This window comes from Leptinotarsa decemlineata, unplaced genomic scaffold (genome assembly GCF_025532065.1).
Source record: "Leptinotarsa decemlineata unplaced genomic scaffold, Ldec_3_MD MMD2_tig00026354_RagTag_RagTag, whole genome shotgun sequence".
NCBI lineage: Eukaryota > Metazoa > Arthropoda > Insecta > Coleoptera > Chrysomelidae > Leptinotarsa > Leptinotarsa decemlineata.
The window spans coordinates 3,456,089-3,474,460 of record NW_027412702.1 but is presented as its reverse complement, the minus strand read 5'-3'; the positions used below and the strand labels follow the sequence as shown (position 1 = coordinate 3,474,460).

The window sequence follows — 18,372 nt, the reverse complement described above, 5'->3', positions numbered from 1 at the left end:
CTTGTTAATTCAGTCGATGAACTTGAACGCGAAATTATGTGCGAATAAAAATAATATTTTTCTAAAATTATTTACCAGTTCCCTTCATTAACCTCGAAAGGAGTGTCTTGTGAATTTAAATTGAAACTTACATGCAATAAACAGTTGAACGTATCTTCATTCAGTTCGAGTTTTGAATAAAATAAACCAATTTTAAATACTTTTTTTGTTATTTAAGTTAAAGATCAACTTTGGTGATCTGCTTGCACTCCAAATTGCTGATAATTATTCATTAAATCGTTCTCAAATCCACTACGAATCACTCAGCAATGAGACATACATATCAGATTAATCGAATGAAACTGAGTTGTTCAGGATTGCAAGTTAATACTGTGCATACCAGCAGATCTGTTAATTATGAAAATTTGATTTGGATATTCTTGGAACTATTCAGGATTAGTAATTTATGACATGTTCTAAAACTGAAATTCGTTATATAAATAATTGTTGATACTGGTGATGCACTGTTTGGAACCTTTAGTGTAGTAATGAATATTACTGGAAATCTATCCCAACACCAAACCGTTATTTTTAACACCTCGACATGTGTTTCACCAAAACGTTATTTTTAACACCTCGACACGTGTTTTAATCACCAAGTGATCAACTTCAAGAGGAAGTTTAATCTTCTTTCTTTTGCGTAGTGTTCTTTATTGTTTACGGTGCATTATAATTCAAAAACACATTTACTTTCAATTCAAAAAGACCGAATTCATTTGAAACGATTATAGTATATGACAGGTAATGAATCCGAAAAGAAAAAAATATGTTTGATGGTTAATCTGTTTGAAAATGAAAGCTGGAATATAGCATTAATTGAATGTGAATGAATACGTTGAATATAGATGAATTATTATAAAACAAATTTTGAAATGAAAGCGTACACTAGGGATGTAATTTATTTGCTTGTTTAATGGGTTTCATTTTGGCAGTAATTATTGTCGGTTACGTGACAAATATCGTATTACTATTAACTCGTTGATCGAGAATTTATAGTAATTATTGATTGAAATGAAGCCTTATTCGTTCATACACTCGAAGTTCAGTTTGAAAATGATATATTTTTGGTTGAGTTCCAATTAAATTCGTTTCCGAAATGTCAACTTCTGTGTTTTTATAAATATTGAAATTGTGTCTGATAAAATCAGTCGTCCCTTCATCTGCATTGTTCTTATCTAATCATTTCAGTTCACATTTTCGATAACTGAACAACTTTCTCTTGAAACGCACCGCACATCGCATGTTGAAAAGAACGACCTCGTTAATCCTCAGCGAGTACAAGTTTAGATTTTCAAGATTGTCGTTCGTATGGGAACAACAGCTGGTTGAAGGAAAAATATTTTTACAAACTTCACACTCATTTTGTTATTTGAGAACTGACCCCCTTTTTCAAGCTTAGTTCTTTCAGTTCATAATCCTAGATGGCAGTAGTCACTAGGCAATAAATACCACTTTTTCAAGAAGATTTTATCGCAAATACTATGATTTAACTTTATCGATAATTCTATAAAATGAAAGTAATTAGCAAAAACCGAACGTTTACAATGAAGTCGTAAAGATCATTCGAATTTTCAACAATTGTTTCTACCTTTATATATACCACACCATCTTGACATATCGGTATTTTCAACAGAACTATTATTATTAATATTGAAAATATTAAAACCTTCGGACCAATGGCACAGATAATATGCAGAAGTCAGTACTAATGAAAAACACGTTCAAACATGTTACTACTTATCAGAGTCTTCAAACTCGGATCTCATTTTCCAGTGTTTCAATATGGCAAAATTTTCTATTGATGTCAAATAGTTTCTCAACGATAAATCAAGTGGTGAGAGATTGGAAGATGTGAATGAATAATCATATTGGTGGTGTAAAAATATATGTAAAAATTTTGTTGTACAGTAGTATTATTTTCTGGCAAAGAATTTTTTCGTACAAATGTACTCTAACATTTTACAATTCAGTTTCCCAAAATAATTAACTATGAGCCACGCGTTCGGATCCTGTTCCATTCATCAGTATCTACTTATCAACATTACAATCTAAAAAAAGGTAATTATTGTCAATGCAATACCTCTATTATGGAATCTTCACTGTGCGTGATATCAGTCATATCGTGACGATCGTTTGATAGTTCACCAATAATTTACATTATGTATGGTCAGAATTAATGAATTTTCGAGAATCTCCGAAAAAAATCTATGGAAATATGGATTTGTCAGGAGACTTTGAGTATTGTCAGTTTTTTCTTGTTGCCCACGTTGAATAAATTTGGTTAGTATTTTTCTCACGAATGTGTGAGAGACTGATAGAGATGCTGTTGTTTGGATATTGTCAGACTTTCTGTACCTTCAATAAAGATGAATACCACTTTCAACTGTTTCATGATTGTTGGATATCATGAATCAAATGAAATTTTTGCTATGCAACCTTAATTTATCCTTCTTCTTTAGGCTTTCGGGTTACGAAAGTTACGAGGAAATGATTGAGCAATTTTGTAGGTTATTACTGTTCTGTTATTCCTTCAAGTTCATCGGTAAAGAAAAATAGAAATTAACTCATTCTTTCGAAAAAAAAAAAGAGAAAGCTAAGGAGTTTACAAACTTTGAATTTTGACCTCTTGATCCTTCTTTGATCCGTCATGGAAATACATTTTCTATAAGTTCGATTCTTCATGCGAGTTCGTTGTTTAGGTTAGGTCCAAAGTGAGTGGGTCTATTCGACCCTCCACCGCAACTCGCAAGGGTTTATTGTGGCTCACACTCGGCCAAATGAACCCAGCTTCTTAACGAAGCGGATTAGTTTGTATGGTGAGTGGTCTTTCAGGTCAGATGGTAAGAGTACGGCTCTGCCGAACTCTAAAGACCAGATTCGATCCCCAGCGGGACAGGTACAAATGCTCTGTTGATGAGGTAGTCAAGTTGCAAGATTACCACCTTGATACCCAAGACAACCTTCTCATATGAGGGTTTTTGCACGTCAGCTGCACCTGACGATGCCTTAGATTCCGCCGTACAGGGTTTTTTCGCCTCTGGTTGTGGTGAATCATCACTTGAGCGCAAACGTTTGCTAACCTGCTCATGGGGGGTTTGTTTCCCCACCTGAGACAGATTCTGCGTACGCCGCTCAAGAATTTGGTGCAAGGCGGTTTTATAAGGTACCCCGCTCTGGAATAGACGACTCAGTCGTTTCCTGACTGCACCACCAAACCTTTTTTTTAAGGTTCAATTGTTGGATCAGGAGTTGACGAGTTGAGAAGCTCTCGCTCCTGAACTAAATTTACGGGGAGGTCAGTTGGAGTCGTAAACTCGACATCCATCTCCTCTGTAGGTTGGTTAACTGTATATCTGAATTTTGGTAAAGTTTACGGGAATAGGGTAAAGGATCACCATGAGACAACACCAGAGTACTTGATTTCAGACTGATTCTCTGCTGAATCCTGTATTTTACCTTTTTTCATTACCCATAAAAAGTGCAGGAGAGAAAAATTCGGCCCCATTTCTAGAGTTTTTGTTAGTGATAAAATCAGTTGAGAAAATCCTATTGAAATGTAGTGACTCAGGGTGAGATAATCGATCAAATTCAGCATTATATTGGAGTTTGCTGGGTACCAATCGAGGTACAAATATGATGATTATTTAACGCTTTTTTTTAGAACATTCACACAGTTTGTTTTCAATCAGCAAAAAAGGATTACCATGATTTTGAAACATGAATTCGAACTTTGAAACTTAGCCAGTACGAAATCTAATGAAGTTTCCATACGTCGGAAATTCTTAGTGCATCACCCGTTTTCACAAAACCGTTAGAGTTCCTAGCCACTATGTTTCTAATTCCAAGGAGTTGAAAACCTTCTGTACGAAAATACACTGAAATCCATTAACTCCTTTTACAAAACCGCTATGACTGCAAACAATATTCAAGTTATAACTATGTTACATTTCGACTCCAGACATAACAAATTGCGTACCATCAAACTTGTTAACCGCAGACTCAGGTGCAGCCATAACACCTGATATCTTAAATATGTAGAGTTTCAGTAATGCCGTTACACCAACGATTTCAAGTACAAACGCAATGCCATTTAATGTGTTGTTTTGATGTGGAATATGAAATAACTGCCCTAAACCCATGTCATTAGTAGAATTGCGCAAAAATTGATTGTTTCTTTTCGTAATTAGTATGTTTCTAATGTTGCTCATAATTAACAAAAAAAATCTGATTTTTATATGAATAAGTTTCACCATCTCTGGTTTTTATTCACCAAACAAATTAAATTGAAACTGCACGTGATTTTTCACATATTCCGGAATGATTAATCTTTGGCGGTTTCAATAATAATAATAATGATCTAAATTCATCAAATAAAATATCGAAGAAACAATATAAAGGCAACAATTTTAAGGAAACTGTAGAATTCCAGCCGAAGCTGTCTTACAAATTAAATAATAAACACAAAATCATGTGTATAAAAAAAAGTAACATTCACATATTTCAGAAAATACAGAATATTTATATTAATCAGCATCTAAACCGCACAGAAAACTGAAATCATTACACTGTAAAAAATATTTTACACCATCTAACACCAGCTGACACCGACTGGTGTCCATATAGGTCCTCATTTTTTTAGTGACAAATAACACCGACATATTTTACACTACTGAAAGGATCACAGGGCACACCAAATATGGTGTTATTCAAAACATATATTTTATTTTAAATTAATATTTCTTTTATTGATTTTGTGTTCACTCAGTGTTCTTTCAAATTTTTATGGTGAATATTACAAAAAATTTTGGTGTGAAATTCAACAATTTTTGGTGTGTATAAACTACAAAAAGTTCCATTCAACATTTTTGTAGTGCGATAAAACACAATTCTGGTGAAATGTTACAAAACAATGGTGTGAATCTAAATTACATCTGGTGTGAATTTACATCAGCAGGTGATGTTTTTTTCATTTTATGGTGATATTTTTAATATTCAAGTGTTTTTTTTTAATTCAGCTTAAAAAATGTTATTTCTCACAGTGGTTTATAGCACTTTCTCAGTGTAAAAAAGCACTATTTTGGAGTGAATCAGGTCTCTCTCTCTGAATATTTTGGGTGTATATTTGCACTAGATGGTATTATATCATTGGTTGTGGTATGAATTCGAAAGAATTACTCAAGAAATTGAATTCGCCTGAAAAAAAAAAAGAAAAACAAACATAAATCATGTATAAATTCCATTTATTATCATAAATATGTATCTGTGGGAAACATATTTTCCTCAAATAAAATAACGTTTTCATAGTTTACAAATAATAGGTCTTTAGAAAACCTAACTGAACATGATTTCAAATCAAAATATCAATAATTCAAACTTAAGAATATTATTTAATAAAAACAGATTTTCTTCTTCGAGTAAAAGTTTTGACTTGTCCTTTGCAATAATGTAAGGTTGAGTGTTTGAGGTTTTCTCGATTGTTTCCATTAACAGCAAGAAGATCTGAAATAAAATAAGTTCTATTTGAGAAAAATACAGTTGTATAAATGGTTCTTATTATAATTGTATCACCTTGAATTGGCTTGATCAATTTCAATAATGTTATTTCAACTCTTAACATTAAATATATTCAAAATAAATGAGATGGTGGGTGCTATTATCAAAATATATTAAGTAAAATTATTTCTACGGGGAATTATTTTTATCGCTGATCCATCACAAAAATATCTACTCTCTCTGTACTATGGATTGGTTAGAAAATGAAAATAAATTAATTTACCTGATGAAATATTAATACTTTTTCGAAAGCCTTCGTGGTTGGTGCAATATCCTTTTTTCGATTGCCCTTGGGTGATGGTGGGAGTATTTTCAAGAGGGCAAAAAACGACTGTAAATTACGATTCAAACCGCATACTTTCAGTTGATTACGACTGCTAGAGGTATTCTCAAATATTTCCAGAATTTTTTCTATAGCATCTAAATAGTTTTCCTCAAAACTTGCAATGTACGAGGGGAACATTAGCAGAAATTCTTGTTCAATCTGAAAATTGAAATATGGATTACTTGAAAATTTATTCAAAACATAAATTTTCCAGAAGAAAAAAATTTTTTGTTAATTGAATTTGATTTGGGAATGAACAAGAAAGTTCTGGATGAAAGTACCTATAAACTAATCTAAACATCATTGTGCTTATACATTTTTTGTTAAAACCAAAAGTATACTTACCAAACCAACTGTTTCATGAAATTTTGGAGATATTTCCATTGCAAATCCTTTATTTATTAAACTTCTACGGTATTCAATGTTTCAAAAAATAAACTTTTTATTTTGTCCGTCTCCGAGGATGGAATTGCTTTCAGAATATCTAATTTTTCTTGGAGTTCTTAAGTAAGATTCATTTCCTCTGAAGTTATCGAAACATTCTAGTCATGAAGGTGTTTGACAGGAGGATTGTTTTTCTATATTTTATTTATTCTATTTAGAGTTCTCAGCCGATTTGCAAGATACCCTCCATTTGTGCTACGGTTGAAAAAAATTTCCTAAAATATTACATTTTCATTTTATATCTAGACACAAAAGTCATTAATTATGAACTCACCTAACCCCCTGTAGAACTTTCCAAATTTTTGTACATTGGGAAAATTTCAACTAATTTTTTTGCGCACTCCATTTTTGCGCTCTTGGGTACTGCACTCCCATATTTTTCATAAAGCACATCTGCAACTATGTTTACTAAATGTATTCTGCTTCTGTCAGTCAACATTTTATTCTTCTGGTACTGGTCTATTATATACTGCCCGCCACCACGAATAATTTGTGTCTGTAGATCCTAAAAAATAATAATTATAACAATGATGTGAACACTGAGTTATGGCAAGAAAAGCCTAATTATACTTAGAAAGTACTTACATCTACATCTGAAATATTTTCCATTCTGGAGCTAATTGATAACGTAGATGTAGAGCTATTAGTTCCATCAAATATATCATTATCACATATTGCCTTTATACTGGAATCTACAAAACCAAGACATCCGTATTTGTAATTCATTTTTTGATTTAAAAAGTTACAGTCAATTTTTGAAAACATCGAATTCAAACGAAATACCTAAATTATATTTTGTGGGAAAATATATTGGAACAAAAATGTATTATTCACCTGAGAATATGTCCAAAGGAGCTAAGGTCTCGGAAATCGGATCAGAATTTAAAAATATTCTGAAATAAGGTTCTTCTTTAGATTTACAGAAAAATTCCAATACATCGTCATCAATTTCAGTAAAGTCTTTATCTTTTATTAAAATTTTTATTTCACTTTGAATACCCATCTTTTTTTTACTGAAACAAAGACAAAAACTTGCAGAAAACTGCCATAATATAAAAATAAAATATAGTTGGTGTACTCTAGTAAGTGATAGTGTATTTTCTGAATCGGCATTTTGCTTTCCCACACCAGGAGGTGTTAAACCAAGCATAGAAGTGTTGGTTGACACTGAATCGGACTTTATGCAGGTACAAACTGGTTGTTAGCCAAACATTTTTCATTTTAGGCAAAATATTAACGGAATATTAACGGAAAAATGTGAAATTAGGCACATATGTCCTTTGAAATCACCTACAAAACCTAGAAGTTGACTTGAGTACAGCTTTGAAATCAATGTTATACCAACCATAATTCGCTGAGAGAGTAGACTTAAGCATGTAAAATGAAATTTAAGAAACACTTACTTGCAGACTTGATTTCTTCTGGAGCCAAATCGCTAGCTATCCACTTTTCAACCCCCCTAAAATTAATTTTAATGCACTTCATTGTTCGAATTTCCACTACTGAAATGTCTTCCAGAAGTTTTAAGTTTCAAGATGTCTGATAGCCAATATCCAACTTCACTATACACAATTACGCCAACCAAGGACATACAATATTTGGTTCGCAATAGCGAATTTTTTACAAACAGACGTCAAGTCCACGGCTGTCTGACTGATTTGATACGATTCTAACAGTGGCGCTATTACAGTGTTGCCAGTAAAATAGGAAAATAATAAGACCTTAGTCAAACAAAGTTCAATAAATTTTTTGGTACCTATACATATAAATTAAGTGTTTGTTCACTTTGTATTCCAGCCTCGGAAAAATTAATTGAATGATAATTTATTCTGTCAAATAGTAATTCCACAGAAATCCTGAAGATTTCAAATTCAGGAAACATTTTTCTCAAAGGAAACATGTGGACTGTTCGATAGATACCACTTGGTAATTTTATAACCTGTATTGATTGGTTTATATATGGTGGGATCCTTTCCACGAAGCTCCGACCCATTCGGAGGGCGCGCTGGCGCTGGCAAATGACCACTTCGCACAGCATGGGGTAGGTGATCACTGGATCTGCGGCAAGCAGATATGATCTTAAGATTTAAGATTAGGGAGGGCATCGTTCTACCAAGGAGACTCCAATAATCAGAAAAATAATTTTAACAGAGTGATCTGGGTGAAGTCTGTGAAGTTCGAAGAGTAAATTTCGATATTTCATCCGTTTTTCCTCCTCTTTCCGGACTATATTCGCCTTACCCGCATCTGGAAACTCCACGACTAATATCGTTTCACTTTTATGGTCGAGAAGAATTACATCAGGCTTATTTGCTTGTGTCAGCCTGAGGGGGGTAAAGATGGATAGTTCCAATAAATTCGGCACTTCTCATTTCCCAAAACGAATTCAATATATCCTGGAGCACTCGACCTGAGAAAAGCAAACGTCAGGTGCTTCGGTTAGCCGAGGTCTTCAATTTTGTTAAAGAAGACACCATGCATTGGCCTGTGTAGCTCTGTGGCCTCAACTCCATAGAGCTATTTGAAAAATATTGGCCAAATAAGGTATGGCACCGCTGTCAGTCAATAAATAATAAACCAAATGAGTTAATTGAAGTACCACTCTGTGCCACTAGTAGGTACCTAATGGATGAAATGCACACAATTTTTGCACCATATTCCAAGAGATATTAATTACTCTCCTATCATGAACTATCTTGTTAACTGCCCACTCATTAATTTGATCAGATTTTTTTCCAAATTAAATGTAACAAATATATAAAGTCCCCATAAAAATAACACCTAGAAATGTTTATTTCTGCAAAAATATGGTGTTTCTTACAAATTAACATTTTAGTGATCAAGATTATGTCACATTCGCGTATGATATTCACTCCTAATTGTCATAATATAATAAAATTAGTGTAACTTAATAACTTTGGTGTACTTTTTGATACCAGGTTCAAGGTAACACTAAAATATGTGAAAATTTGTGAATGTTTCTTTCACAAACTGTACAAAACACCGCTATTGGATTAATTACTACATAATGGAACACAAGTTACACCATATTATTATCATTTTGATAAATATGGCAAATCTATAATATTTTGGTGTTATATCAATCGGAGTGAATTGTGAAAACTCGTTTATTAAAATTACACTCAAATATTTTTTACTGTGTATGTACGTTTTCAAGATGAATCAGCTTTTTCCAGCAGCTGAAAAAGCAATTGCGCCACTGGAATCAATGAAGTCGCCCCGGAGCGCCAATTAATTTTCATTGTTGTTTTTATTTTATTTTTATCGTTGTTTAATTAAAATCAAAAGGTAAAACAAACAGTACCCTCAGCGATCAGTTACTTTGTTACTTATTCACTCACCTTAAAATTCAGTGTTTGATAATGATAATTATTTCTTGTATTTTATCTGTGTTCAGTTGAACACCTCAGTTAGGTGTGCTTTCAAGGCAGTTGCATATAATTAATAATATGGTCACCAGAATATTATATTGATTCTATAAGCATTTAACGCATTAAGTAACAAATTAAAATATTTTCAATAACTACACGTATACAATAAATATTGAAATATTTCCAGAAACGAGTTAAAATTCCCTGGCTTTCGAATATTAGACACGACTTGTCATGATTGTTCCCTGAATTTTCACAAATTTCTTTTTGCCCTGACTATTTCAGGTCGCTGGGTACCCTGAATTGTACTCTTCACCTTAGGGTCAGAGTTGTAGAGGTCCTAGTTTCTCTATCTTGGCCTTTTTGGTGAATGCTACTACAGTCGATATGGATGAGCTCAATTTGTACCCAATTTTTCCAACCATCTGGTTATAATAGTCAGGTCTGGCTGTATACAGACCCTCACTTTGTTATTATTATATTTTTCTGGTCTTGATTCATCCGGTTTATATTCTATTACAATCTCCACAATCCACGTCATCAACTCATGAGGTGTTTGGCGGTCAGAAACTTCGATTATTCGAAGGATATGAATATTTCGTAATGGGAATATTTGAAGATGTCAGTGGAAAGAAACTTATATTCGTTTATCTTTGATGATATAGGTTTGAGTTTTCTGGCACCCCATAGATGGTGTTTTTGTAGGATAACGTTTCTTTAGTTTCAACACAATTTTAGGTGGTGCCATCAGTAACACAGTGTGCTGTGGAGATCCTTTTAGATCTACCTCCTCTCCACATTTGTCTGTCATTGGCATCGCTTTAGGCTTTGCCAAACAAACATTGAACACCTGGATGGCAAGAAGATCTATGGACTTCTGGCAGAATCTTCTAGAATTGGCTCACTCCAAGGCATTTATTCATCCTTCGAAGCTTGATACCATGAACTACTATGTCTAACAGGCCTTCTTACAGGTCACTGTCATTTGAATCATCATATGCAGAGACTCGGACTGTCGGAAGACAGTGTGTGTCGCCTCTGTTTGGAAAATAATGAAACAGCAGAGCGCATACTTTGTGCCTGCCCCGCTGGGGACTGAATCAGGTTTTTTGAGTTCGGTAGAGATGTACTCTTACCATCTGACCTGAAAGACCACTCACCATACAAACTAATCGGCTTTGTTAAGAAGCTGGGTTTATTTGGTCGAGTGTGAATAGGTGTGAGACACAATAAACCTTTGCGGGTTGCGGTGTAGGGTCGAATAGACCCACTCACTTTGGACCTAACCAAACCTAACCTAATTGGTGATTGTTGAAGTGAATAACATGAAAAATACATTGAACCATTGTTAATGCCTAACTTACCATATCTGTATGTGATTTAGAGAATCAAGTATCTGAAGTATATAGGCTGATAAATTACATTCGTCGAAATCAGTGTGAGGATTCCACTGTTTCGTATCTTTTGTAGAACGATAAAAATGGACAACCAATGGACAAATTATTAATTGCATTAGTCTGACCCTCACCATCGACTGATGAAATTATAGGCCATATCCGATAACTCAACCGTTACAAACTCAATAAATATATTTACTTTATAAGCTCCTCAATAACCTTCTTTCGAGAACTTGAAAATTTATTAATTAACGCTATTAATTAACCAACTTTACTGAGCGGCAGTTGTTTCCTTAATGCAACTTTAATGTTATTGTGTTACAAAGCGTGTTATTCAGCAGGAAGGCGATGATAGATTGCGGTAAAGAAAAGAAATAGTAATGAATAATTTCGCACCTTCATTTATCTATGAAATGAACCGATCTCGAACGGTGAGTTCCGTTATTTTATAAGACGTGATCTGGGTCTGGAACTCGTCACATCTACTTAGTCCGTTACGAACATAATATATAAAGGTGCGAGATAATGGAATGAAATAAAATAGATAGGTAGATATCATTTACTCTCACTTAGGATTTCAGTGAGTTCATTTTTACCGTCATGTGTTCCGAATGAAAATCATTATAGGTACTACATATAAATATTTATTAGAAACTGGAAACGATACAGGGAAAGAATGAATAACGTACTATGTTTTTGAAGTGATAAATTCTTATGGAAGGGTAAACCGTTTCGATACGCGTAACGTGTAAAGGCCCCCATAGACGTCGTTCTTTTTCGACTGGATTACCCGACGTGCAAAACTGTTCAGGCAATCACGAACCGTGGTGGCGCCCACACACTGCTCGGGTCAGTTTTCCTTCAGTATTGTCATTGTCATGGAGACGACAGTGGCGTTAGCTGCGGTTTTAGCAATAAAAGTTAAATATGCTAAGAGAAAACGCTCTATGGGCAAAAGAGTGGTTTCTAAAAAGGAAACAAGTCTCTTACATTAATTTATTGGCGGATCTGCGATTAGAACCAGGTGATTGGTTTAATTATCTGAGAATGGATGAAGACACGTACCTAGAACTTCTTAAGTTAGTAACGCCTTCAATCAAGAAAGAGGACACTCTCATGAGACAAAGTATAACCCCCCATGAACGTCTCACTGCCACATTGAGATTTATCGCTACCGGAAGAAGCTACGAAGATTTGAAATTTTCATCGATAATATCTCCTCAAGCTTTGGGACACATCATACCCGAAACCTGTGAAGCTATATACTATGTTTTAAAAAAAGATTATTTGAAGGTAAGAAAAAAACTTATTTTATCACATGTTTACTTACTTTATACATAAAAATATGGAATGAAAGTTTATGTGAATCAGAATAGAATCAGTTGAGTTTCGTATTTTTATGGTAAATTGAAATCCGGTTCGAAATGTGAAAAATACTTTCCGACATTTCTGTCATAATTGATATCATTAAAAGTATTATTACTGTTTGGTTGCTGGGCAGGAGGTTGTTGACATGTGCCATTAGACAAAGTCATTTTCTTATTATTGGAATTATAAAGGCAGGCATAGTATTGTTTTAATGGCAATCGCCAATGCTAATTATGAATTCCTTATGTGCGACATTGGTACAAATGGAAGAGTATCCGATGGAGGAGTTCTAGAAAATACTGTCTTCTACGAAAAACTAACAAACCATACCCTTCACCTTCCTGCTCCTTGTAAAATAGGAAAAAGTTGTGAACATGTTCCATATGTTTTCATTGGCGATGAAGCTTTTGCCTTGAGAAGCGAGTTTTTGAAACCATATGGCCAGAAAGATTTGAACACAGAAAGAAGAATTTTCAATTATAGACTCTCTAGAGCACGTCGCATAATAGAAAATGTATTCGGTATAATGGCTGCAAGATTTAGAATATTCCATACTGACATTAATTCGAAAATAGAAAATATTGATGCGGTTGTCATGGCTTGTTGCATACTTCACAACTTTTTGATTAGAAATCGCAGAGAGATTTATGCACCTCCAGCTAGTTTTGACAGAGAACAGCATGAAACAGGAATAATCGAAAAAAGCTTAGGTACTGGACAGGACAATATGACGAATTTGCAGCGGGGTTATAACCGAAATGCATCTGAAGAGGCAAAAAGGATTCGAGACTTATACATGTTATATTTTAATACTGACAGAGTCGTAACTTGGCCAGAAAAATTTATTTAATTCAAATAATTGCTAATGTTGTTACTATGCTCTACCAAATGATGTAATGATGTTTATATGTACTTTATTAAATATTCCTTACCATAGTTGATGCTGAGATATCATCTTCATCTATATTGCTCTTAGTTTCTCGAGGCGTCTCTTGATCGGTTAAGAATAGTAGAAGATTATAGTACCAAAGATGTGGTTGGTATATATCATCAGCACCCGCTCATGACTTCATCGTCGCTTTCACTTTTTTAAGTTCCTTCCGAAATGTACCTCGAATTGAGTCAATTCTCTTTTTCACCATTTCTATTGTTGCCGATGAATCAATTTCCTTTAGCTTGGTTAACATCTCCTCGTACGCCTTACTCTTTTTATTTCTGTCAGAATACTCGTCATAAATTGTTTACTGCATTGCCTCAAATCACTCACTTTATATAATACACTGAATACGCACACTACTGGTATTCAAAATCTACTTGGTGACTAGCGGTGTGCCTACCACATACGGGCCGACTTGCACGATCCCATTCAAAACCGTCGTGAAAAATCAGATCACAACAGGTAATTTGGAACGCCGGCAATCACGACGGTTTTCTGCCACACACCGACCGGATTACCCAAACAGTTTTGCACGTCGGGTAATCCTGTCGAAAAAGAACGACGTCTATGGGGGCCTTTACGGTGTCAGTCTGTCTGGACTCCCTTTCTCTCACACATACGTCAGCGGAAGATAGGCTCCTCCTCTCTCGTCGGACAGACGCTCAGTATTTAGTGTGCCATAGACATATCTGTTCTGTACTGTTGGCAGTATTATACAAAACTAACCAGCAAGCACGTAATATTCTTTCATTATGTGATACGTGGTTTATACAAAGCTTGAAAATGAGGATACTCATTACTCATTAACATTATTTATTCCTACAAAAATAGCAATTGGTTTATGATAGCTATAATATACAGGGCTATTCAAATTCATTTCTGTACATGGGGATCTCGTAAACGATAAGAGATAGAGTATCCGTTAAATTATGGCAAAGTTGCGTATTTTAGAGACCTATTCAATGATGTGAAGAAATCGAATGTAGCTCCTTTGGTTCTGGAGATATACAGGAAAAACCAAAAAACTCCAAATTATTTTTTGGTATTGGCACTTGATATGGGCTTTCAGAATATATCCATGAATCTTTTATACAGGGTGTTATCTGACTTGGGCCACCCCCATCTTTGAATTTTTAAATACGGACCAGTATTTTTTATTGTAGTTTTTGGATCGTAGACGTTCAATTCATACTGAGAAATGAAATTCAATTTTATATTTCGAGATTTTTCGGTAATATTCGATTATAATTGTGTGAATTATTCCCTTTTAAATTTCGGCCCTGGAAATTGGTTGACTGAGTTGAATGTAAACACAATAGCAACTTTCACGTCTCCCTATGTACCGTAGAGTTTTTCGAGAATTTTTTTTTTCATTTTTAGGTACCTATTCATATTTTTTCCATTGCTCTGAGCGTTTTGTCAATGAACTTTGAATAAGAAAACCTTTTATGATTATCTGAAACATATCTACAACAAAAATATATTATATGTGTTTTGATGAGCAGAAAAAAATGGTAGCTATAATAACATCCGAAACTAACACTATAATTATAATGAAAATTGAAATAAAGTAAGTAATTTATGTACACAAAAAAATTAATTGTGCAAAAAATGTTCGTATTGGAGTCCTTCCATTTCGAGACAAATAATGGGACAATAAGATGGTCTGCAAGATCACCAGATCTTACTATTTTGGAATATTTTCTATGGGGAACATTGAAAAATAGGATTTACGCTGGCAGAGAGATAGAAAATGTGGAAGACTCGAGATTGAGGATTTTGAATGATTTCGCAACAATGCAGCAAATAAATGTATTAAGTGCAATAAATAATATGAAAAACCGAGTTTAAAAATGTCTCGAAATGAAAGGACTCCAATTCGAACATTTATTGCGCCAATAATTTTTTTGGGTACCTATGTAAATTACTTCATTTCAATTTTCATTACAATTATAGTGTTCGTTTCGGATGTTATTATTGCTATCATTTCTTTTTCTACTTATTGAAACAAATACAATATATTTTTGATGTAGATATGTTTCAAATAATCATAAAAGGTTTTCTTATTCGAAGTTCGTTGTAGAAAACGTTCAGAGCAATGGAAAAATATGAATAGGTACTTAAAAATGAAAAAAACTGTCGAAAAACTCTACGATACATAGGATACGTGAAAGTTGCTATTATGTTTTTATTCAACTCAGTCAACCAATTTCCAGGGCCGTTGTTCAAAACGGAATAATTCACACAATTATAATCGAATATTACCGAAACATCCCGAAATATAAAATTTAATTCAATTTCTCAGTATGAAGTGGACGTCTAAGATCCAAAAACTACAACAAAAAACACAGGTCCGTATTTAAAAATTCAAAGATGGGGGTGGCCCTAGTCAGATGATACCCTGTATAGAGGATTCATGGATATATTCTGAGAGACCACATCAAGTGCCAATAGCAAAATGTGGACAGATTTTCAAGATGTCTGCGAATAAAGAAGATATAGGCAAAAAATTAATATGGGATTTTTTGGTTTTTCCTGTATATCTCCAGAACCAAAAGAGCTATATTCTATTTCTTTACACAATTTAACCGACACTCTATCTCTTACCGTTTACGAGATCCCCATGTACAGAAACGAATTTGAATAGCCCTGTATGTACATACACAAAATAATCAATAAAGAATTTCATTGATAAATAATCTTTCCTTATATTACCATAAGGAATACATAAAATTCAAGTACCTAATAACCTAAGATTTTCTCAAGTTAAACCATTTCAATATTAAATAGTAGATAAAAACGTACGTTATTCACTTCGGAAAAGTTCGTAGCGATCAAATCGTTTGTTACTGAGGCATGGCATGTATGAAACAACTCCAAAATCACAATTTCTCAATCATAATACGAAAGAAACTTGGATAAAAATAGTACCCAGTTGTGATACTACGTCAGAATGAAAAATTCCCCTTTCTTCGGAGAAAATTCGACAATCAATCAAGATGAACGATGAAATAATGTTGAGCTACAGATAAGAAAGACGATATTTTTAGAATATATTTTTCTTGAATAAAATGCATTAAACTTATAGAATAATTAACATAATATAACTACAATACAATGAAAACTAGTGGAAACACCTAATGAAAAAATAATTAAAATCATTCGATTGAAAAATAAAAGTTCTAGACCTCTCCGGGAGTTGACCAAAAAAATATCATGTTTAACAAACGCTTCTATTGAACTATTTAGTGCAATTCATATATTCACTTGTTCCAAATAGAATCAAAAAATGACGGTAACATTAAAATTGAATTGGAAACTCTGTAGGGAAGAGCTGAAAAACATTTATGCGTTTATAATTTTTATTTAATAAAAATTTCAGTAAAAAAATCAAGCTCTTGTTCAAAAGACTGAACCTTCCTTCTCTGTATTATCCAATATATTCAGTATAATTCATAGGACCAATTACATTCGAAGATAATGGATGAAAAAAAAATATATAAACATTAAAAATACTTCCATTACATTTTCCAAAAAAAACAACCATCATACTAAAATCAGAAAATTGATACTTCAATTATTATCCAACATAAAACTAACAAATTTGGTTTACGTTAACGAAAACAATTACTTTCAAGTATATTTCCCCAGTTCAACATAAAATTCAGGAAAGAGATTATTTGTCAAATTCATTGATACATATATCTGATCTGAATCAGTTTCCATGTTGTTTTTGAATGTTTCTGTATTGAGTCAGTTGTTTTGTATTCGTTGGGAAGTCCAGATGTTTATCTAAGGCTTATAAATTACTCAGAATTCATTTTGATTAAGTGTTCTAGCACACACTAATGTGAAACCAATACAAAAAAATTAAATGATACAAATTAAAGAGTAAAACTTTCTTTACTTGATGGGGAACATATCTAATGTTGAATATTAAAAACTACCATTTTGAATATCAACCCGTTTTAAACTCAAAAACGATTGTAGACTGAGCATCTTTACGCAATATCTTCCACAAAGGCCGTCGCATGATTCTCAGTATTCGTCGCAGTATTATTCAGTAATTGTTTTTTGAGTCTCTAACATGTTTTTCAATTTTCGTAGTAGTAGACGTCGTGAGTCAGTAATTGTTCTATACGGCTGACTTCACATAAGTTATGTCTGCCGGATGTTTTCAATTTTCGTCGTCGTACTAATCGATAGTTATTTCTGGTAGGAATTTGGCAAATTCTACTGTGAAGAATATTTGTAATTTATTTGTAGTGTGTGTAGTTCATGGTAAATTATGTACAAAAATATCTACTGATCAATGAAATTTTTGGAAACCTCAATGAATACTGTAACCGTAAAATGCCTAGTTTTTCACTTTCCCATCATGTACATAGAACAAAACGAAGGAGCCAGACCACACTCTATGCGGCGGCTTTGGTTCGATAACAGCCGATGGAAAGCTTTTGCTTTTAAAGAAATTTAATTTTCAACGCCTGGCTATTTTTCATCATTCGGAAACCCTTTGAAAATATTCTGCAAAATAGCGTTATGCAAAAAACATCCAAATGAAAGAGGATTCGAGGATTTTGGGGGATTATGCTAACGAAATTTCTTTCATAAAACAACAGAAAGCAAGAATTTCGACGACTGGGTTTTTTTTATGGAAGGCTTTCAGAAACGTATTCATTATCAATGAGCATTTATGGGTTAGATACCGTCACAATAACGTATTTGCTTATAAGTATTTTTTGCAGAAGTACACATATTGTACTCTTTGGTAGAATAAGCTTCTTGAATATCAAATAAGGCTGATGAATGACAAAATATATAACAAAGTTTCAACGCATGTGAAATTCCCACGTCAACAAAGTACACTGACCAAAACATTTCAAATTATTATTTTTTTTAACACATTTCACCATC

The 18,372-nt window shown here is 33.5% G+C and overlaps 2 protein-coding genes across 11 annotated transcripts in view; both read right to left on the bottom strand.

The window, feature by feature from the left end:
• The window catches only part of LOC111503476 (Eph receptor tyrosine kinase), a 448,678-nt gene that overhangs the window by 117,994 nt on the left and 312,312 nt on the right, over window positions 1–18,372 (bottom strand). The gene's annotated exons all lie outside the window — the stretch shown is intronic.
• Window positions 5,263–9,426, bottom strand: LOC111514076 (uncharacterized). 2 transcript variants are annotated; one of them, XM_074184277.1, is made up of 7 exons: window positions 7,765–9,426; window positions 7,196–7,374; window positions 6,947–7,053; window positions 6,636–6,866; window positions 6,263–6,556; window positions 5,816–6,076; window positions 5,263–5,538 (listed from the first exon to the last, which is right to left on the bottom strand). In XM_074184277.1, exons 2-4 carry the CDS (start codon window positions 7,362–7,364, stop codon window positions 6,636–6,638), a joined length of 507 nt encoding a protein of 168 aa, XP_074040378.1. In that variant the 5' UTR covers window positions 7,365–7,374; window positions 7,765–9,426; the 3' UTR covers window positions 5,263–5,538; window positions 5,816–6,076; window positions 6,263–6,556. The 2 variants fall into 2 exon arrangements, with proteins under 2 accessions (XP_074040378.1, XP_074040377.1); XM_074184276.1 differs by having other exon boundaries at window positions 6,263–6,576; window positions 7,765–9,424.

Bases quoted from the DNA above. Each gene is read 5' to 3' on its own strand.
- LOC111514076 (XM_074184277.1), bottom strand. From the start codon at position 7,364: ATGGGTATTCAAAGTGAAATAAAAATTTTAATAAAAGATAAAGACTTT. The intron at 7,054-7,195 runs GTGAATAATACA...TTGGTTTTGTAG, and splicing joins TCCTTTGGACATATTCTCAG to ATTCCAGTATAAAGGCAATA. The intron at 6,867-6,946 runs GTAAGTACTTTC...ATTATTTTTTAG, and splicing joins AAAATATTTCAGATGTAGAT to GATCTACAGACACAAATTAT.